A 23285-nucleotide genomic window follows, 5' to 3' on the forward strand; every position below is an offset into this window, starting at 1 on the left:
ACATTAAGTCCTACTCCGACAACACTTCAGCAATTGCAGACGGCTATAGAGGCAGCATGGACTACAGGGACTTCCAATGACTTGAGTCCATGCCACGTAAAGTTACTGCACTACGTAGGACCAAATGAAGTCGGACAGGGTTTAGGAGGTATCTGATTAGTTTTGTCATCTGAGCGTATATTGCAGCAGTCAGGGAGAGTTGGACAGGCTTCTGTAGAATAGACTAGCATGGAGAGCTCTGGACTGCAGGCCACAACCACCACAGCAACAAGCAAGCTCATAGCAAGTGTTCATAGTGACGTCAGGCACACACAGCACCAGCAAAGCAATATTGCATAATACTTTCCAGGGATTTTTAAATTCCTCTATTGTTTGTTGTCCACTGAGATATGCAAAAGAGATACAAACATTCCAGCTCCCCTTCACTTCTTGCAGTCATTCCGCACGTCAGTGTGTCGATGCAGAGCCAAAGGAAAGTGTAATGTCCATCGTCACATTATGAATTCTCAGCCATAAAATTTGTGTTGATAAGCGATGTTCTCCAACCGTCTCTGGGTAACGTGACGACAGATAACTTGTATTACATCCAGTGGATTGAGAGCAGACGTAATTTCACTCCAGCTGTTTCCTGTGGCTACAGCAAATGCTCTAACTCCTGTAACATTTTTCTACTTTTTGCAGGTTGTTGACAAAGTGATGGATGTGACGGCAGTTATTGCGACTGGTGCGTTTCTCGTCAGTATGTTCACCCCTCTGGGTCCAATTATGGCAGCAGCTTCTGGTGCTGCTGCTGTTAGCGGCGCGTACTCTGCACTAACCAGTATTGCGACTCTGGTCGACCGAGGTGTTCGCGGCCAGTCAGTCAATCCTTTCCGTGATACTCAGGTAATGTATATATCAAATCCTAAGCTTGTCTGTTTTGGGAGGAGAAAAGCCTTGTGATTTTTCTCATACACACACACACACACACACACACACACACACACACACACACACATATATACATACATACATATGTACGTACGTAAAATTCAGTTGCTGTGACAAGGCGAAACTATTTTCGTCCCCCCCCCCCCCTCAGGGGTCCACCACTCTTTTGTGGATACGTGCGTGGCGAGAACGGGGCCCCGAGCTAGTGCAGTTCTCCTTCCTTTCTGGGCTGCCCTACCCCTCTTCCCCATCCCTCCTCGCACCCAATCCTCCCCCCCCTCCTTACCTCCCCTTCGCACTCCCTCTTCTTGGGAGTAATGTATCGAGCCTTCGTCCAGAGATGGAAGTTTGAAAACTCCAGGATCCTGTTTCCTTTGTTATTCTTCTTCCTCGCGCTTTCTTCCTCTATTGGTTTTTCCCTACGTTCACTCTTCTCCTTGCTTTCGTGCCCTTACTTCTCTCTCTGCCTCGTTCTCCTTGTATTCATTCCTGTGTCTTACTCTCCGCTTCGGCGTTTGAGATTTCATTCTCTCTCTCTCTCTCTCTCTCTCTCTCTCTCTCTCCCTCACTTCTTGTTCCTCCCTGTGCGTGTCTGAAGGCCGACCCACGCGTTCGCACGCGTAGCCGGTAACGCGTAGTTTCCCGCCCTGGGGGACAAGGAAGACACGCACTTACCCCCTGGTAAAGGCCAGGTCCAGGAAGGGGTGATTGCCTGAGCTGCTACCTTTCGAACGTGCCGATTGGTCCCTCCGTCTGTTTCTTAGGAGGTGTGACCTGAGGTGTGCACAATCACCTAGGGCGGGAGTGCCCTCTGAGAGGGCCCCCACAAGGAAGGAGCGCGCCATCGGAGACGCTGGCAATCATGGGGGATTCGTCTGCACTGGATTTCTCTTTTTCCCTGTCTTCTGCCCAAAAAAGAGCTAGATAAAACTCGTTTCGAAAATTCTACCACCAGCACCGAAGTTTCTTGTTGTCACAAGATCTGACGGTCACTATTTCTCAACAGTCAACCATTTCGTCATTCAGAAGGGTGTAGATGCGATTGCAGGACCAGTGAAATCTTGTACTCGGTTGCGCAGCGGTACCTTGCTGTTGGAGACAGAGTGGTTTCCAGGCCCAAAAATTACTTCGAGCCACTCTCACACCCATTTCCTGTATGTGTGGAGGCCCACCGCACCTTGAATTCGTAGAGTGGCGTGGTGTATACCAGATCACTCGACGGACTAACGGATGAGGAGATTCTGTCTTTCCTCTCTGGTTCAGGGAGTGACGGCCGTCCATCGGGTCATGAAAAGGGTCAAGGACCTCATACCGACCTGAACCATATTCCTGACATTTGACAATGTGCAACTACCTTCACGAATTAAGGCGGGTTAAGAGATCATTTCTGTTCGGCCGTATGTACACATCCCTACAAGGTGTTACCAATGTCAGCGGTTTAACCATACACGGCAGTCTCGTTAAAGTGCAGCTAAATGCGTTACCTGTTGCAGGGAATCCCATGAGGGTGACTGTCCACCTCTGTCCCCTCGTTGGATTAACTGCATGGGCGACCATGCTGCCACTTCTCGCGACTGCCCCGTCTACAAAGATGACAAAAGTATACAGTAAATTCGAGTAAAAGAGGTGGTGTCGACCTCGGCTGCTCGCAAATTATTCAATAGCAGAAAGCCCACTGTGCTTCCGGCAGGTCAATACAGTACCGTTCTCGCCTCTCCTCGGCCTACCAGGGAGGTAGCTACACAGACATGAAATCTAACATTTAGCGATTCGGTCGTCAGATCGGCGAGTGCTAAGATCGCCCGATCAACGTCTCCTCTTCCTCCCACCAACCCTAAGGCTCAAACATCATCTGCTACTGTTAAGACGAGGACCTCTAAGTCAGATGCTCGGACCTTCAAGAAGAACCGACACGCGAAGATACCTTGAGTACATAAACTTAACAGCCATCAATTGTTATTTCGACAAAACGTAATTCATCAAAGAAGGCTCATAGAAAGAAGAGTTCTCCATCTCCGCCGAGGCGCGTTTCTTCTCCTGCGCCACCCAGCAGTTTGTCCCCGGCCATCTTCTAACGCCAGGCCGCACCGCTGGTAGCCGATCATCTGGCCTTCCACCGGCGGAGGAAGCTGCCCCTCCTGACCAGTTCAGGAAGGTGGCAGATGGAACTGTTGAGTTGATGGGCCATTACTCACCACCTATCGATTGCAGCAGCTGTGCTCCCTCGAAGCCAGGCCCTCAGCGGCCATCGAGGTGACCCTTTCTTATTTCTTTTTTTTCTTTTCGTTTTCATAATGTCACTACTTCAATGGAATATTTGCGGCATTCGGTCCAACCGAGAGGAACTAAAATTGCTCCTTCGAATGCACAGCCCACTTGTTGTAGGTCTCCAAGAAACGAAGTTACGCCCATGCAATCGTATTGACCTGGCACTCGGTACCTCTGTGCGTTTTGACCTACCACCTGTGACAGGTATTTCGGCTCATGGATGGTCATCTTGCTGGTTCGGGATGATGTCTACTACGATCCCATCACATTGCACACAGATCTACAGGCAGTTGCCGTCCGAATTACTCTCCCCACTTTCACATTTTCCATTTGTACTGTTTGCACTCCATCGTCTGCCTTCACTAGGGCAGACATGATACAACTGATTGCTCAGCTTCCTACATCATTTTTGTTGATTGGACACTTTAATGCCCACCATCCCCTTTGGGGATCTCCAGCATCCTGTCCGAGAGGCGGCTCCTTGGCAGACCTTTTGAACCACCGCAATCTAGTCTGTTTAAATACTGGTGCACCTATCTTCCTTTCGGACGCAACGCATACCTATTCCCACTTGCATCTCTCAATATCCACTACCCAACTTGCACATCGCTTCGAGTGGTATGCTGCGTCTGACACATACTCGAGCGGCCATTTCCCCTTCGTAATCCATCACCTGCATCACACCCCTTCTCCACGTTCCACCAGCTGGAACATCTCCAAAGCCGACTGGGGGCTTTTCACCCTCCTGGCGAGCTTCCATGATCAAATCTTCTCCAGCTGTGATAGTCAGGTCGCATACCTCACGGACGTTGTTCTCACTGCTTCTGAATATTCCATGCCTCGTACTTTCTCTTCTCCACGTAGAGTCCGTCTCCTGGTGGACTACAGCATGCAGCGATGCTCTTCGTGCTCGGCGACGTGTTTTACGCACCTTCCAACGCCACCCTACAATGGAGAACTATCATTTACAAACGGCTCCGTGCATAATGCCGTGTTATCACAGAAAGCAAACACGCTTGCTGGGTGGCTTCCACCAGCTCATTCAACAGTTTGAGTCCTCTTTCAGTTGTCTGCGGTGGCCTGCACCAGCTATCTGTCACCAAGGTCCACTCCCCGATTTCTGGCCCGACTGTAGCGAATGAAGTCCTTGTGGAACCTGAGGGTGTCTCAAATGCCTTCGGCCGCTTTTTCGCTGAGGTTTCGAGCTCTATTACCACCCTGCCTTCCTCCCCCGAAAACAGGCAGAGGAGCTGCGGCCACCCTCTTTCCAGTCTTCGAATCGTGAAAGTTACAATGCCATCTTCACCGTGCGGGAACTCGAAAGTGCACTCGCTAGGTCCCGATCCTCTGCTCCGGGGCACGATGGTATCCATATTAAGATGCTGAAGAACCTTCCTCCTGCAGATAAAGGCTTTCTTCTTCGCGCCTATAATCGCATCTGGACTGAAGGTCACGTTCCCACACACAGACGTGAAGCAATTGTTGTTCCCATACACAAACCAGGAAAGGACAAACACCTTCCTTCCAGTTATTGCCCATCTCCCTTACCAGCTGCGTCTGCAAGATGATGAAGCGCATGGTAAATTCTCGATTGGTTTGGCTCCTCGAATCTCGACACCGCCTCACCAATGTCCAATGTGGCTTTCGTAGGCGTCACTCTGCTGTAAACAACCTAGTTACCACGTCGACCTTCAGTATGAACAACTTTGCGTAAGCGCCAGACGGTGGCTCCACGTCGACCTTCAGTATGAACAACTTTTTGCGTAAGCGCCAGACGGTGGCTGTGTTCTTAGATTTGGAGAAGGCTTACGACACCTGTTGGAGGGTGGGCATTCTCCGCACCATGCACACTTGGGGCCTTCGCGGTCGCCTCCCTCTTTTTATTAATGCATTTTTAATGGATCGATGTTCAGGGTACGTGTGGGTTCTGGTTTGTCGGATGCCTTTCGCCATGAAAATAAGATGCCCCAGGGCTCCGTTTTGAGCTTGGCCCTTTCTGCACTAGCTATCAATCCAACAATGGATTGCCTTCCAGCTGATGCTTCAGACTCCTTTTTCGTGGACGACTTTACGATCTACTGCAGCGCTCAGAGAACATGTCTCCTGGAGCGCTGTCTTCAGCGTTGTCAAGACCGTCTATTCCTGGAGTGTCGCTAACGGTTTCCGTTTTTCTGGTGAGAAAACGGTCTGTGCGAACTTCTGGCGTTAGTTTCTTCCATTATCCGTACATCTCGGTCCAGTTGCTCTCCCATTCGTGGAAACAACAAAATTTTTAGGTAATCCATTTGGCAGGAAACTTTGCTGGTCTCCACATGTCTTGTCTGCTCGTTGTACCCATTCCCTAAATGTCGTCCGTGTTCACAGCGGTACGTCATGGGGAGCAGATCGAATGGTCCTGCTAGGCTTATATCGGTCCATTGTCCAATCAAAGCTGGATTATGGGAGCTTCGTCTACTCTCCTGCCTGGCCGTCCATTTTACCCCGTTTAAACTCTATCCACTATCAGGGGTTACGTCTGGCGACTGGAGCGTTCTACACCAGCCATGTTGAGAGTCTGTATGCCGAAGCTGCCGCATTACTGCTAAACTACCTGAGCGATATGTTGCTTTGTCGGTACGCCTGCCGACTGGTGGCAATACCCGACCACCCGTCATATTTCTCCTTTCTTGACGACTCTCTCGACCGCCGATACGGGCTGTATGTTTCTGCCCTGTTACCTCCTGGAGTTTTAGTCGCCTGCTTCAGCAACTTGATTTTACCCTCTCTAAGACTTCTCGAGTGTGTGAGAGCCCGACGCCACATTGGCTCCAGGCTTAGGTTCGCGTTCACCTTACACTCAGCTCGCTCCCAAAGGAGAGGACCGCGGTTGCGATATACCTCTCGAGGTTTGTCGAACTTCGTCCGAGGCTTGCTAATAACGTCTTTATTTACGCAGATGGCTCAGACTACTGCTGGCGTCGGATGTGCCTTTGGCGTTGGGGATGGTACCTTTCAATACCGGCTTCTTGACCAGTGTTCAAGCTTTACGGCAGAGCTTTTTGCTCTCTATCAGGGTGTTCAGTATATACGCCGCCATCGTCATTCTCCCTATGCCATCTGCTCTGATTCTTCGAGCGCCATTCAGTCTCCGTGACCCATATTCGAACCACCTTCTCGTGCAACGAATTCACTGGTCCCTTCAGTCACTAGCTGATACAGGCGCTCGTGTCTTTTTTTTTGTGGATTCCTGGCCATGTTGGTGTGCCTGGGAACGAATCAGCTGATGCTGCAGCCAAGGCTGCTGTGCTGCCTCGGACAGCTTCCTTACGTGTCCCATCAACTGATGTTAGTGGGGTTCTTTGTCAGCGCGTTTCATCGTTGTGGTCTGAGGCTTGGTCCTCTCTCATGAAAATAAGCTTATGGCCATCAAACCGATCCCGACGGCTTGGACGACCTCCTCACCTACTTCCTGCTGAGAGATCATTTTGGCCATGTTGCGGATTGGGCATTGTCGGTTTAGCCACGACTACTTGTCGTCCGGTGACCCCACCCCACAGTGTCCCTGTGGTCATCCATTGATAGTGTGCCATGTTTTATTGTCCTGTCGCCGTTTTCTCCACTCTCGTGTTGTCTTGTCTGCCGTCTACCTTACAGGAACTTTCAGTTGACGACGCTCGAGCAGCTGCTCGTGTCCTCAGTTTTATTACATTGACGGACTTATTGGCCCCCCAGGGGGTCCACAAATCTTTCGTAGATACTTGCGTGGCGAGCACGGGGCCCTGAGCTATTGCAGCCTTCTCTCTCTCCAGGGCTGCATTTTCTTCCCTTTCCCCTCCTTGCCCCTTTCCTGTCGCCCTCTCCTCTCCCTCTCTTGGTGTCCTTGCTTAAGTTGGCCCCCGTTATCCTCCTGGTTCTGTTGGTTTTACAATCCGGCTTTGTTGCGTAATCGTCTCCTCCTCTTGGCATTCCTTGGTCCCACTCTGGGGGAAGAGCACCTTACCTAGTGTCTCCGACGTGCGCCCTCCTAGTACATTCCACCTTTTCTTTCACATCGTCTGATACTAGGGTGCATAGCCAGCACGGTAGCCAGCCCATGTGGTGGGGTTGCTATGTACCCTTTTGGTTGAGCCCCCTGAACACAGAGGGATCACACTTCTGATACCTGAACTGTGACCTCATGCATGCCTTGGAGTGGTTGCTAGTCATCCTGGAGCATCGGAACTCCCGGCAATGGCCACTGTGCCAGACGGCCCTTACTATGGCTGGGTGGCCCCCATGAGGAGAGCCCCTGATCGGAGTGGGTGGTATCAGGGCGGACGCTATGCAAATGAAACGCATACGGGTCCAGAACTCTGGCTGTTCTTCTGCGGCCGTCTCTCTGGGTGGAACTGATTCTTCAAGCTCTTCTCCTCTTGCCCCTATGGCCTTCCCTTCCATGGCTACCCCTGGGAAGAGGGTCAGGCCCGTCGGCTAGAGGCGAAACCTTTCCCCTGTTATCTAGTTTGCACCACGACTGATTGAGATAATTTCACCAATACAAAACCTTTATTCTTTGTGGACACATTGAAGACAAGTTCAGCGAAGTGGACTCCCTGAGCAAGATGCGGTCGGGTTCGTTGCTAATAAAAACTGCTTCAGCTGCCCAATCTGCAGTCCTTCGAGCCTGTACCCATCTTGGCACAATTCCTGTGTCCATTACTCCCACCAGTCTCTAAATATGGTACAAGGTGTGATTTTTCACAGGGACCTCATCCTTCAAACTGATGAGGAACTTCAGGACAATTGTCCGCAGCTCGTGGTCGTGCGGTAGCGTTCTCGCTTCCCACGCCCAGGTTCCTGGGTTCGATTCCCGGCGGGGTCGGATTTTCTCTGCCTCGTGATGACTGGGTGTTGTGTGATGTCCTTAGGTTAGTTATGTTTAAGTAGTTTTAAGTTCTAGGGGACTGATGACCATAGATGTTAAGTCCCATAGTGCTCAGAGCCATTTGAAACTTTTTTTTTGAATCTTCGGGACAATCTCGAACTGCGGGGTATTCACTTCATTCGGCGTGTCCAGAAGGGCCCTAAAGACGATCGCATTGATACTGGTGCCTTTATCCTGGCCTTTGAAGGGGATACCCTCCCTGAGAAAGTTAAGATTATGGTCTATTGATGTGATATGAAGCCATACAGCCCACCTCCTATGAGGTGTTTTAAGTGCTTGCGTTTTGGACACATGTCTTGCCGCTGTTCACAGGCCCCTCTCTGTGGTGACTGTGGGCGACCACTCCATGAGGGGAGTCCCTGTGTTCCCCCTCCTGTGGTAGTCATTCCCCACGTTCACCAGATTGCCCAGTATATAAGAAGGAAAAGAAGATACAGGATTAGAAGTCCCTCGATCGTTTAACCTACACAGAGGCCTGTAAGTCCCCTTTGGGGCTCTCCAGCATCCTGCCCAAGGGGCTCCTTGTTAGCAGACCTTTTCAACCAGCTCAATCTTGTCTGCCTCAATACTGGCGCCCCTACTTTTCTTTCGGACACATCTCACACCTATTCCCATTTAGACCTCTCTATATGTACTCCCCAACTTGCACGCCGGTTTGAGTGGTATGCACTTTCTGATACATATTCGAGCGACCACTTCCCGTGTGTTATCCATCTCCTGCAGCATACTCCCTCTCCGTGCTCCTCTAGTTGGACCATCTCCAAGGCAGACTGGGGGCTCTTCTCTTCCAGGGCGACCTTTCAGGATCAAACCTTCATAAGCTGCGATCGCCAGGTCGCACACCTCACGGAAGTCATTCTCGCTGCTGCTGAATATTCCATCCCTCACCCTACTTCTTCTCCACGTCGCGTACCGGTCCCCTGGTGGACCGCAACATGTAGAGACGCTTTACGTGCTCGTCGACGTGCTTTACGCACATTTAAACGCCACCTTACAGTGGCGAATTGTATCAATTATAAACAATTACGAGCTCATTGTCGTCGTATTATCAAAGAAAGCAAGAAAGCCAGCTGGGCTGCTTTCACAAGCACCTTCAACGGTTTTACTCCTGTTGTCTGGGGTAGCCTGCGCCGGCTATCTGGCACTAAGGTCTACTCCCCAGTTTCTGGCTTGAAGGTCGCGAATGACGTCCTTGTGGCCCCTGAGGCTGTCTCCAATGCCTTCGGCCGCTTTTTCGCAGAGGTTTCGAGCTCCGCTCATTACCACCCTGCCTTCCTCCGCCGCAAACGGGCAGAGGAGGCTAGGGCACCTGACTTCCGCTCCTCGAATTGTGAAAGTTATAATGCCCCATTCACCATGCGGGAACTCGAAAAACGCACTTGGCCGATCACGGTCCTCCGCTCCAGGGCCTGATTCTATTCATATTCAGATGCTGAAGAATCTTTGTCCTGCGGGTAAAGGTTTTCTTCGTACATACAATCGCATCTGGATTGAGGGACATGTTCCCGCATGCTGGCGCGAGTCTATTGTCCCGATTCCTAAGCCGGGGAAGGACAAGCACTTGCCTTCCAGTTATCGACCTATCTCGCTTACCAGCTGTGTCTGTAAAGTGATGGAGCGAATGGTTAACTCTCGATTGGTTTGGCTGCTAGAGTCTCGACGCCTACTTACCAATGTACAATGTGGATTTCGTAGGCGCCGCTCTGCTGTTGACCATCTGGTTACCTTGTCGACCTTCATTATGAATAACTTCTTGCGGAAGCGCCCGACCGCGGCTGTGTTCTTTGATTTGGAGAAGGCTTACGACACCTGTTGGAGGGTGGGCATTCTCCGCACCATGCATACATGGGGCCTTCGCGGTCGCCTCCCTCTTTTTATTCGTTCCTTTTTAATGGATCGACAGTTCAGGGTACGTGTGGGTTCTGTCCTGTCCGACACCTTTCGCCAGGAGAATGGGGTGCCACAGGGCTCAGTTTTGAGCGTCGCTCTCTTCGCCATCGCGATCAATCCAATAATGGATTGCCTCCCAGCTGATGTATCAGGCTCCCTTTTCGTGGACGATTTTACCATCTATTGCAGCGCGCAGTGTACACGTGTCCTGGAGCGCTGTCTTCAGCGTTCTCTTGACCGTCTTTACTCCTGGAGTGTCGCCAATGGCTTCCGTTTTTCTGCCGAGAAGACTGTCTGTATTAACTTCTGGCGCTACAAAGAGTTTCTCCCACCGTCCTTACGACTCGGTCCCGTTGCTCTCCCAATCGTGGAGACAACCAAATTTTTAGGCCTTACATTTGACAGGAAACTTAGCTGGTCTCCACATGTCATATTTGGCCGCCCGTTGTACCCTTTCTTTAAATGTTCTCCGTGTTCTCAGTGGTATGTCGTGGGGAGCGGATCGAACTGTCCTACTTCGTCTATATCGGTCGATCGTCCGCTCCAAGCTGTATTATGGGAGCTTCGTCTACTCCACTGCACGGCCATCCATCTTACGCCGCCTCAACTCCATACAACATCGGGGTTTACGACTTGCGATCGGAGCATTTTATACTAGGCGCGTAGAGAGTCTTCATGCTGACGCTGGCGAATTGCCACTCACCTACCGGCGCGATATACTGCTTTGTCGGTATGCCTGTCGGCTACTGTCAATGCCCGACCATCCGTCTTATCGTTCCTTTTTTGACGACTCTCTCGACCGTCAATACGGGTTGTATGTCTCTGCCCTGCTACCCCCTGGAGTTCGCTTTCGTCGCCTCCTTCAACACCTTAATTTTTCACTCCCTGCAACCTTTCGAGTGGGCGAGAGTCACACGACACCTTGGCTCCAGGCTCAGGTCCGCGTTCACCTTGACCTCGGCTCGCTCCCAAAAGAGGTTACCCCCGGTTCGGTCTACCACTCCCGTTTTTTGGAACTTCGAACGAAGTCCAACAACATGACTTCCATTTATACAGATGGCTCTAAGACCAATGATGGGGTCGGGTGTTCCTTCATTGTCGGGGCACAAAGTTTCAAATACCGGCTCCATGGCCATTGTTCGGTCTTCACAGCTGAGCTCTTTGCCCTCTACCAGGCTGCTCTTTACATCTGCCGCCACCGACATTCTGCTTATGTCATCTGCTCCGACTCCCTGAGCGCCATCCAGAGCCTCGGTGATCCGTACCCGGTTCACCCTTTCGTACACCGGATCCAACGCTCTCTTCAGCAGCTGGTGGACGTCGGTTCTCCGGTTAGCTTTATGTGGGTTCCTGGCCATGCCGGTATCCCTGGGAACGAAGCTGCAGATGCCGCGGCCAAGGCTGCGGTCCTCCCGCCTCGGACAGCTTCTTGTTGAGTCCCTTCGTCCGATTTTAGCAGGGTCATTTGTTGGCGCATTGTGTCGCTGTGGCATGCCGATTGGGCTGCACTTACGGACAACAAGCTTCGGGCCTTGAAACCTCTTCCCGTGGCTTGGACGTCCTCCTCACGCCCTTCTCGGCGGGAGGAGGTAGTTTTGGCCCGGTCAAGAATTGGACACTGCCGGTTCAGCCATCGCCATCTGCTGACGGCTGCGCCGGCGCCATTCTGCCCATGTGGGCACTTGCTGACGGTTCGACACATTTTAATGTCCTGTCCATATTTTAACACACTGCGTCTAGATCTTAACCTGCCAAGTACTTTCGATGCCATTTTAGCAGATGACCCACGAGCAGTTGCTCGTGTTCTTCGTTTTATCAATTTGACAAACCTCTCTCAGGACATTTGATGATGCTGTTTTTTAATCCTATGCCTGTCAGTCTGTCTTTTATCGTGTTTTCCCTTTTAGTTGTTGTCCACTTGTGCCTCGCGGTGCATTCTTAGAGTAGTCAGGGCGCTAATGACCATTGAAGTTGTGCGCCCTAAAACCACAAAAAAAAAGAGGCCCGTAAGAAATACTCACCCTGTATCCATGACATCTAGTTACGCCTTGGTTACATCTTCATCCCTTCCTCCCCCTTCCTTACCCCCATCCCGGACCCCTCTACTCCCCCCTCCCCTGCGGCTCCCACACCTTCACCTTTGGGCGCTGCTCCCCCTCCCCAGCCAGAGAAGTGTCCCACTCCTTCGGCGTCTGCCGGTCAAGGGCGCCTCTCCCGGGATGCCCCTTCCCGGCACCTTCCAGGCCAAAGGTCTACTGCCGCGCGACGACAGCGAGAGCCGCGGTCTGTCGGCCCCCACGTCGCCTGGTCTCTTTCTGTTCCTGATCTTGCTGCAGCTGGCTCCTTTATGCCACACAGCCCTCCTCGATCTCAGCCTGAAAAGAACATACATAAGTCCCGGGACAAAGAGCCACTGGTGTCACCGGAGGTCCCTTCCCCGACTTCACAACCAGATTCTGACATGTCGTTCATGGATGTCGCCCCCTCCTTGTCGGTGACGGGTGGGGACCCGGCGGTATGACTGGATTTAGCGTGTTCAGCCCTCATTTAAACCATCGTTCTGTGGTTCTCCAATGGAATTGTAATGGCTATTATCGTCACCTTCCGGAATTGAAATCCCTTCTTTCGTCCTACTCTGCAGCTTGTGTGGTTCTCCAGGAATCTCATTTTACTGATGCTCACTCACCGACCCTCCGTGGGTTCCGTGTTTTCTGTCGAAATCGGGTCGGATCCCTTCGGGTTTCTGGTGGCGTTTGTACGTTGGTCCGTACAGACATTGCTAGCACGTGGATTCCTCTTCAAACTACATTGGAAGCGGTTGCTGTTAGGGTCCACTTCGACTCTGCAATCACAGTTAGCAATCCTTATCTCCCTCCTGACAGGACTCTTACACCTGCTGCCTTAACTGCCCTTCTTCAGCCACTTCCTCCTCCCGTCCTCCTCCTTTGGGATTTTAATGCTCATCATCCCTTGTGGGGCAGTGCCTTTCCATCTAGACGAGGTCTTCTTACAGACCAGTTTATTGCAGACCACGACTTGTGCCTTCTTAATGATGGCTCCCCTACTCATTTCAGTGCCGGTCATGGTACTTTTTCTGCCATTGATCTTTCCCTTTCTTCTCCCTCTCTCCTCCCTTCATTACACTGGTAGCCACACGACGACCTTTGTGATAGTGACCATTTCCCGTTGATTATCTCGCTCCCTTCACGCTCCCCGGTGGACAGGTTACCTCGTTGGTCTTTCCAACGTGCCGATTGGCCTCTATACACTGCACAGGTCGTGTTTTCTCCCTCTTTGTCGGGTTGTATTGATGACGTCCTACGTGACGTGTCTGACTCAATTGTTCGTGCTGCTAGCATTGCTGTCCCGCGCTCATCTGGGCCATTTCGTCGCTGGCAAGTCCCATGGTGGAGTACGGCCATTTCCATTGCCATCCGTGATCGCCGTCGAGCTTTGCAACACTTTAAGAGGCACCCATCCGTAGCCAGCCTTACTACCTTTAAACGCCTCCGCGCTAAAGCCCGTTATTTAATGAAACAGAGCAAGCGATTATGTTGGGAACGATTCGTTTCTTCCCTCGGTTCTACTGTCCCTCTGTCACGGGTATGGGCTACACTTCGCTCTCTCCGAGGTTGCCATCAGCAGTCCACCCTCGCAGGCCTTCACCTCCCAGATGGCGTTTGTACGGACCCACTAGTTCTTGAACATCTTGCGACTCATTTTGCAGTGGCATCAGCATCATCCTCCTATCCAGCTGCTTTCCTCCACCTGAAACAGTGGGCTGAAGCTTTCACCTTATGTTTCACTCCTTGTGAATCAGAATCTTACAACGAACCTTTTACTGAATGGGAATTTCTTCCTGCTCTATCTTCTTCTCATGATACGACCCCTGGCCCAGATTACATTCATAACCAACTGCTTCATCTCAGTGCTCCACAACGGCGACATCTTCTTTGGGTGTTTAACCGTATCTGGCTCCAGGGTGACTTCCGTTCTCAGTGGAGGGATAGCATCGTGGTTCCTTTCCTTAAGCCTGGTGAGAACCTCCTATCTGTTGACAGCTATCGGCCAATTAGTTTGACCAATGTTGTTTGTAAGTTTTTTGAACGGATGGTAGCCCGTCGGCTCAATTGGGTCCTCGAATCTCGGGATCTATTGTCTCCTTACCAGTGTGGCTTTCGAGAGCGACGGTCTCCAATCGATCATTTACTTCGCTTGGAATACGCAGTTCGGCAGGCTTTTTCCCAGCGCCGCCATTTGGTTGCAGTGTTTTTTGACCTTCACAAGGCCTATGACACGGCCTGGCGCCATCACATCTTACTTAACCTTCATCAGTGGGGTCTTCGGGACCCACTCCCGATTTTTATCCGCCAGTTCCTGTTCCATCGGTCATTCAGAGTTCGAGTTGGTACTGTTTTTAGTTCTCTACGGACCCAGGAGACGGGCATCCCACAGGGCTCTGTCTTGAGTGTCTTTCTTTTCCTCATTGCTATCGATGGACTTGCGGCCTCTGTCGCTCCCTTGGTCGTCCATGCCCTGTACGAGGTGCATTAAAGTTCTAAGGCCTCCGATTTTTTTTCTCCGGACTGGAAAGAGATAAACATGCGCATTGTTTTAAAATGAGGCCGCGTTCATTGACAATACGTCCCAGAGATGGCAGCACCGTACGGCTGATGGAATTTTACCGCCAGCGGCGAGAATTAAAAATGTTTTAAATACTTAAAATGGCGACGTTTTCCTTACTTGTACAGCGTGCAATCATTCGTTTTCTGAATTTGCGTGGTGTGAAACCAATTGAAATTCATAGACAGTTGGAGACATGTGGTGATGGAGTTATGGATGTGTCGAAAGTGCGTTCGTGGGTGCGACAGTTTAATGAAGGCAGAACATCGTGTGACAACAAACCGAAGCAACCGCGGGCTCGCACAAGCCGGTCTGACGACATGATCGAGAAAGTGGAGAGAATTGTTTTGGGGGATCGCCGAATGACTGTTGAACAGATCGCCTCCAGAGTTGGCATTTCTGTGGGTTCTGTGCACACAATCCTGCATGACGACCTGAAAATGCGAAAAGTGTCATCCAGGTGGGTGCCACGAATGCTGACGGACGACCACATGGCTGCCCGTGTGGCATGTTGCCAAGAAATGTTGACGCGCAACGACAGCACGAATGGGACTTTAATTTCGTCGGTTGTGACACTGGATGAGACGTGGATGCCATTTTTCAATCCAGAAACAAAGCGCCAGTCAGCTCAATGGAAGCACACATTCACCGCCACCAAAAAAATTTCGGGTAACCGCTAGTGCTGAAAAAATGGTGTCCATGTTCTGGGACAGCGAGGGCGTAATCCTTACCCATTGCGTTGCAAAGGGCACTACGGTAACAGGTGCATCCTATGAAAATGAAAACGTTTTGAAGAACAAATTCCTTCCTGCACTGCAACAAAAACGTCCGGGAAGGGCTGCGCGTGTGCTGTTTCACCAAGACAACGCACCCGCACATAGAGCTAACGTTACGCAACAGTTTCTTCGTGATAATAACTTTGAAGTGATTCCTTATGCTCCCTACTCACCTGACCTGGCTCCTAGTGACTTTCGACTTTTTCCAACAATGACTCTCTCCGTGGCCGCACATTCACCAACCGTGCTGTTATTGCCTCAGCGATTTTCCAGTGGTCAAAACAGACTCCTAAAGAAGCCTTCGCCGTTGCCATGGAATCATGGCGTCAGAGTTGTGAAAAATGTGTACGTCTGCAGGGCAATTACGTCGAGAAGTAACGCCAGTTTCATTGATTTCGGGTGAGTAGTTAATTAGAAAAAAAATCGGATTTGGGTTAGTTCCTCCTCGATGGCATCTGCAGAGCGGCTGCTCCAGGGAGCTATACGGCGTGCCTCTGCATGGATCCTCTCACACGGGTTTAAATTCTCTCCTTCAAAATCGCGCGTGGTCCACTTCTGTCGTTGTAGTACGATCCAACCTGATCCAGAGCTCTATCTCGCTGCACGACGATTGCCTGTGGTCCCACAGTTTCGCTTCCTGGGCTTCCTGGGTCTTCTTTTCGACAACAAGCTCACTTGGCTGCCCCACATCAGACTCCTGAAGGTAGAATGTTTCCGTAAACTCAATGTCATTCGCTTCCTTGCCCACTCCTCTTGGGGTGCGGACCGTTCCCTCCTCCGTCTTTATCGTGCTCTAGTTCTGTCTCGCTTGGACTATGGTTGTCAAGTTTATGGTTCAGCTGCTCCTTCCACCATCGTGGTATCCGTTCGGCCACCGGTGCCTTCCCTACTAGCCCAGTTGATAGTCTCCTGGTTGAAGCTGGGATACCCCCCTCCCCCTTTCCGTTGGGCGGTCCCAGCTTCTGGTGTCTTATGCACTCGCTATTCGTTCCTCTCCCACTCATCCTTATATTCTATCCTGTTCCCAGACCATGGACGTCGCCCACCCGACTCCCGCCCACGGGCGGGTTTACCGGGTGGGCTCCGCCTTGCGTCTCTTTGCCGTGATTTTCAGCTTCCTTCTTTGTTCTGCCTTCCTCGCTCCCTCCCCTCCACCCCGCCCCACCCGCCTTAGTTGGTTCCACGGCCTCGAATTCGGATGGATCTCCGCCGAGGTCCGAAAGATTACATCCCCCCGGTAGTGTTCCGTTCCTTTTTCCGCCAAATTTTATGGGAGTTTCGGGATGCTGTTGTTTTCTACACTGATGGCTCTAAATCTGCTGATCATGATGGGTATGCCTTCACGTCTTCTGTTGGAACGGAAAATCTGCTGCCACCAACGTGTGGGGTGTTTACTGCCGAATTGATGGCAATTTCCCAGGCCCTTACCTTTATTAAACAGTCCCAACACCACCGCGTTTTGTTATGTACGGACTCGATGAGTGGCCTTCTTGCTATTGACCGGTGTTTTTTCGCGCCATCCCTTGGTCTCTTCCATCCATGACCATCTCGCTGATATTCACCGTGCTGCCTGTTCCATTGACTTCCTTTGGGTCCCTGGCCATGTGGGTATCCCGGGTAATATGCTCGATGATCGTTTGGCTGGTGGAGCAGTCACTTACCCCATTTACTGTAACCCCTCCTGCAGCGGATTTACGGCTTCATATCAAATCCCACTTCGCACAGTCATGGGCCAATTCTTGGGAGGCTACTCCCCTGTCTAATAAACTTCGTGTGATTAAGGTGACACCAGTCCCATGGCGTTCTTCCTTTCGCCTCTCCCGAAAGGACTGGACCACACTGTGTCGTCTCTGCATTGGCCATACCAGGCTGATCCATGGTTTTCTTTTGCGTGATGAGCCACCCACACTTTGTGGTTGTGGAGCCTTCCAGTCAGTAGCCCACATTTTGGTTGAATGACCCCTCTGGCTCTGCGTGCTAAGTACAGACTCCCCCACACTTTACCTTTGATGTTGACTGACGATTCCTGGATGGTCTCTCTGGTTCTCGGTTTCCTCTGGGAATGTGGTTTTTATTCACAGTTTTAAGGTTTTTAATCTCTGGTTTTGGGGCAGGGCGGTGAGTGTTTGGGTGTCTCCCACTGTAAGCAGTGTTTGGAGATTCCCGATTCACCTCCATGACCGAAATCCTCTTTTCTTCCCCTTTTACTCTGTTTTTACCCTTTTTTTAAGGCTTGGTTAGTCTCCTTTTCCCATACGTACTTTCTACATTCTAGCGGTTGTACCTTTTAAGTTACATGTGGTCTTGCCTATGTGCTTCAGCATAGCGTTGGTTTCGTTCTCTTGCTGACTTCCCACGTTTTGTTTTTACCATTGACGACATGACTGCCCCTTTACGTTTTTGGCCTTTTTCCTTTTATTATTCTGACTTTCCTGAGATGTCACATTAGCGGAATGGACCACATGTGAAACAAGGGACTGATGACTGATGCTGTTTGGTCCCTTAAACTTCCAACAACCAACCAACCAACGGACTTGTTCAGAGAGATCTAACTTTTGTTTTGTTTATCCTCGTCTTTGTAAGTACTTTCTGGTGTTGCCTCCTTGCGTTTTTCTACGCTATTAGTGCACTAACGTTTGTGACTGGGTGCTAATGACCTTACTAATTGAGCGCCCTAAACAAAAAACTTTTCTTCAGGCCACAACTGTGACCAGTTTGATTGCCCTCTGAGAAGGTTCATAACACTAGAACACATGAAATATTAGTACCCTTTATTACATTAATGAAACGATTTACTGCACATGGACGCACATTTTTCCACACAAGTGCTGGATAATTTGCAACTGTCGTGCTCTAACAAAGCATCACTTGATGCACTAACGAGCAAACTGTTCCTTTGCGATAGAATGTTCAATACTAAGAGCACTTAAAGTTCATCTGAAACATCATCTGTCACTGTACTAAACGATGATGCTGAGGGCTCAACCTGAGGTTTCGAACGGGGGATGAGCTTGTAACCTTCCCCTTCCTAATTCGCTTACTGGGTTGATTTAACCGACTGTGATCACATATGCCTAAAGAAATTTTACAGTGAGTAAGGCTACCGTTACCGAAGGAAAATAACCTGTTGGCTGGAGGAAACTGTAAAACACTCATATAAAGGAACAATCTCTTGTAGATTTAAGCTAAATACTGATGATTTTGAAATGGGTGGAGTATACTGCAATCGCTCACGAACTAGAAAAGGGGCAAAAATCACTGATCAAACAAAGAAAACACTTATCAGCTAAAAGGCCGCTACGGCGATGAATCTCCAGAATCTTGAAGGCAATGGCAAAACAATTTAAGCAAATAATCACTGGAATGCAAACCCACGGTTGTCACACTTTTCCACAGCATAGCAGTTCACGAGAAAATAAATGAGAGCACAAATTTTGCAGTTACTTGTTCTGAAATACTAAATACTGAAAGTAAAATTAAAGTTTCTAGTTAAATAAATTAACGCCTTAACTTAAATTACTTTATGTAAAAATAATAAATTGCAGTAACCTCAGTGTAAAGTAATGTAAAATTTAGAAAAAGAAAATGAAAATACTTTAGATTATTGAAAGACTGAATTTAATTTACGTTAAGCAAATGAGTAATTGGTTTTACTTTCAAAATAACAATGAAATACCTATCAGACCAGCAGAAGTCACTCGATAAGTTCAATTTAGAACAAATGAAATTGCGAACTCTTCATTTTCTCTGAACCTTTAGTTGCTAGTTCCGGTAGTGAAATTACACTTCAGGTAGCCTCTGTTACGCTGTACAAGAATGAACAGTAACTATGACAGAAAATGTAGACTGAAACTGGATTTTAAACAGAATAACTGGCAGTAAATAGTTAATCATTTGTCATATGCTTAGGACACTCGCTGATTGCATGGAAAGGAAAAGGGACCCTGTGCGGTAATAATGCCCGAGGTCAATTACAACAAGGGTGGCCTACAAGTTTAACTATTTATTCACACTTCATGAAAGGAAGGTTGCTAGGCAAAGCCTGTATATTACTATACTTGCCAGTTAACAGCCTTACGATGTTGCGGCTGTGCGCACGACGAAAAGTGTAGCGACGACAGTGCTGAGCTGCCGTTGTTGGTGCTGTTCGATAAAAAGGAAAAAACGGGACGTCTCCAGAGTCACGGACAGTTATGGGACAGGCTGTAGTTGGAATTGCAGCTTCCTCCACCTTTCCACTCCTACCGTGCTCTCAATATTCGCGGATCAGCAAATCAGACGTCTGCATTTGTGCGATCATAGGTGCACATCCAAATGACGGACGCCACGTTTATTTACACCGACGGCTCGAAAACATCATTAGGTGTAGGGAGTGCCTATATTGTTGGCGACACCCCAAATCGCTTTCGACTTCCCGACCAGTGTTCGGTTTATACTGCGGAGCTTTACGCTGTTCTCCAGGCTGTCCACTACATCCGCCGCCATCAGCGGATACAGTACGTTATCTGCTCAGATTCTCTCAGCTCTCTCCTCAGTCTCCAAGCTCTTTACCCTGTGCACCCTCTGGTCCACCGGATTCAGGACTGTCTGCGCTTGCTCCACCTGGGGGGCGTCTCGGTGGCGTTCCTCTGGCTCCCGGGACACGCTGGTATCTGTGGGAATGAGGCGGCCGATATGGCGGCCAAGGCTGCAGTCTCTCTTCCTCGGCCAGCTATTCAGTCGCTTCCCTTCACCGATCTACGGAGCGGTTTATGTCGCCAAGTTGCTCATTTATGGCATGCGCATTGGTCAACACTTCCCCGTAATAAATTGCGGGAAGTGAAAGCCCTTCCTTGCGCTTGGACTTCTTCCTCCCGAACGCGTCGTCGGGAGGAGGTAATTTTAGCTCGACTCCGGATAGGGCACTGTCTTTTTAGCCATAGACATCTTTTAAGCGGTGATCCTCCTCCACTCTGTCCCCACTGCTCTCAGCCGTGGACGGTCAGACACCTTTTAATTGAATGCCCCTATTTTAATCCGTTACGCTCCCGTCTACAGCTATCGCCTGATCTATCGTCGATTTTAGCAGATGACACGCGCTCAGCCGACCGCGTTCTCCAGTTTATTAGTGACAGTGCAATGACGTCAGTCATTTGAAGTTTTTTTTTTGGGGACAACCAAATCTGTACTGGATTTTTAAGCATTCTTTCTACTTTTAGTTTCTCCAATTTTATGAGTTTGTTTCCATTGCTGCTGGTTTTCAATTTCGGTTTTTTACTGTCTTAAGTCACGGGCTGGGCGCTAATGACCATAGCAGTTTTGCGCCCTAAAACCACAACAACAAAAAAAAAAAAAATAGGTGCACATCGTGTAGGCGGGAGCGCCCAACACACACTTCCGCACTCATTAACTCAAGCTTCTCTGCCCCCCTCGCTGCTCACAACGCTGAAGACACACTCCATATGCAGAGATAAACAACGGCACAGCTACCACCATTTTGTCGTTGGTGTCGATAAATTTCAGTAAAGTTCCCTTGGCTATTACCTAGCAATTTACACTATTTTCTTTACAATTACAATGAATTATATACAGTCAAAAGTATATACACTAGCAAGTAGATTACGTATTGTAGTTTCTGTAGTACAGCTTGCAGCTACAGAATCAAAAATACAGTGCAAGCTACCAACGGATATCAAACGGCGAAAATTTTTTGGTAGTGAGGAAGGTGTTCTATCTGCATTTTCGGTGTTACAAGCTCTTGAATGAATGCTGAACACTATAGTGACCTCAGTACAATGGCACTGCAGTTCGTTGAGGAAGTTGTGGTCTTCTCATGCACCTCCCATACGTCGTTGCGGTTTGGAGCGAGTCCTCGGATATATCTATGGTATCGTTTCGCGTTGCTGAATTTGCTGTGACACCCAGATCTCTGGAATATACCACAGATATCACTGCACAAGCATGTCTTGAGCGTAAGGTCAACAAGTATGGAGTGAGAATTATTGAAAGTTATAAAAACGTAAGTTACAAACAACGGAGTGTATATGTAACTACAGATGTCCGGATTTAGGTTATGACACGTTCGATATACTTACCATCATTGGCGATGACGTAGGCAGACGAATAGCGAATTTCAGCATGGCCTGCTGAAATGTTGGAACATAGATGCTGTCGATGACCTGTTGAATGATTGTTGTCAGCAAAGCAATGGTTTTGGGGTTATTGCTGTACACCTTGTCTTTAATAGAGCCTCATAAAGAAGAGTCGCATGTATTGATTCGGAGAGCATGTCTACCAATCGAGGCCCATGTCAGTGGCCTCTGGGTACCCTAGAGCCAGAAAGCGATCCCCAAAGAGCTCCTGAAGGACATCACTCTCCTGCTTCGTTGGGTCTAGATCCGTTTTGCATGAACCACTTATTGTCGAAATCAGGGTCACTGTGGACAATGGGGATGAAATCGTCTCCCAAAATCTTCACGTACCGTTCGGTAGTCACCACGCCAATATCACTACGATAATTCGTGACTGGATATTGCGCACCACACAGTCATTCGTTGAGGGTGAAGAGACCTCTCGATCGCTAAATGTAGAGTCTTAGTCTCCCAAACGCACCAATTTTCCTTATTGACGAACCGATCCAAATGAAAGTGAGCTTTGTCACTAAATAAAACCATGTATGTCCATACTAATTTCCATCATTCCCCGCGCGCAACCGTGCAGTTCAAACGTCCTAACGCAAACCGTTCAGAAGTTAATATTTTGTTTCATATAATTCAATAATGAATGCAACCGTGGGCTAGGCGTAGCATCTTTGATTAGTTACCATAAGCATAATCTGTTCCGCTTTCGAAACACGCAACCGCTTAAATTTTGATTAATAATCAGCATTGGTGACCGAAAACTTCCAGCATAAGAAGTCACCCTCATTCTGCCAACGGCCTTGTCATAGAGGGAGGAGGAGCGGACAGAGGTTCAGAGCACTCTGACGTTGGGGCGGGTAAACTGCTCCTAAAGGCGGAAGAATAAGCGGCTTGAGGATGCAGAAGGCAATGGAAATCACTGCATTAAAGACACATGAGTATATCCACAGGACATGTGGCTTGTAATAGAAAAAAGTGCCATGATGATCTCAATTGGCCAAAGATTACGTAATAGTCACCCATTCGGATCTCCGGGAGGGGACTGCCGAAGGGAAGGTGACCATGAGAAAAAGACTGAATAATCAACGAAAGATTAACGTTGTGCAAGAAGGGGCGTGGAATGTCAGAAGCTTCAATGTAGTAGGGAAGCTAGAAAATCTGAAAAGCTAAATGCAAAGGCTGTCTATATGTAGTAGGGACCAGTGAAGTGAATAGCAAATAAGACCAACATTTCTGGGCAGATAAGTACAGGTAATATCAACAGCAGCAAAACCTGGTATAACGGGAGTAAGGTTCGTTATGAAGAGAAAGGTAGGGCATAGTGTGTTACTGCGAATTGCTCAGTGACAGCGTTGTTCTTATCAGAATCGACAGCAGACAGACAACGATAGTTCAGGTATACATTCAGACTTCGCAAAGTGAAGATGAAGGGCTAATAAAATTGAAGGTACTGAAGGGTAACACAGTGTGTAAAGGGACATGAAAATCTAATACTGATGTGGGACTGGAATGCAGTTCTAGGGAAAAGAGTAGAACAAAAATTTACAGGAGAATGTGGGGTTGGGACAAGGAATGAGAGGGGGAAAGACTAATTGATTTCGGTAATAAATTTCAGCTAGTAGTAGCGAATACTCTGTTAAAGAATCACCGGAGGAGGTGATATACTTAGGCTAGGTCAGATGTTATGGGAAGATTTCTGTTAATTACATCATAGTTAAACAGATTCCGAATTCAGATACTAGATTGTAAGGCGTACCCAGGAGCAGATATAGACTC

At 49.2% G+C, this 23285-nt stretch overlaps 1 protein-coding gene across 1 annotated transcript in view; it reads left to right on the plus strand.

The window, feature by feature from the left end:
- Positions 1-23285, plus strand: part of LOC126088410 (uncharacterized) — a 198409-nt gene that overhangs the window by 158848 nt on the left and 16276 nt on the right. Inside the window, exon 6 of the mRNA XM_049906549.1 lies at positions 682-885. Within this exon, the coding sequence (XP_049762506.1) occupies positions 682-885 (204 nt within the window). The remainder of the gene's footprint in view (positions 1-681; positions 886-23285) is intronic.

This window comes from Schistocerca cancellata, chromosome 6 (assembly GCF_023864275.1).
Source record: "Schistocerca cancellata isolate TAMUIC-IGC-003103 chromosome 6, iqSchCanc2.1, whole genome shotgun sequence".
Lineage (NCBI taxonomy): Eukaryota > Metazoa > Arthropoda > Insecta > Orthoptera > Acrididae > Schistocerca > Schistocerca cancellata.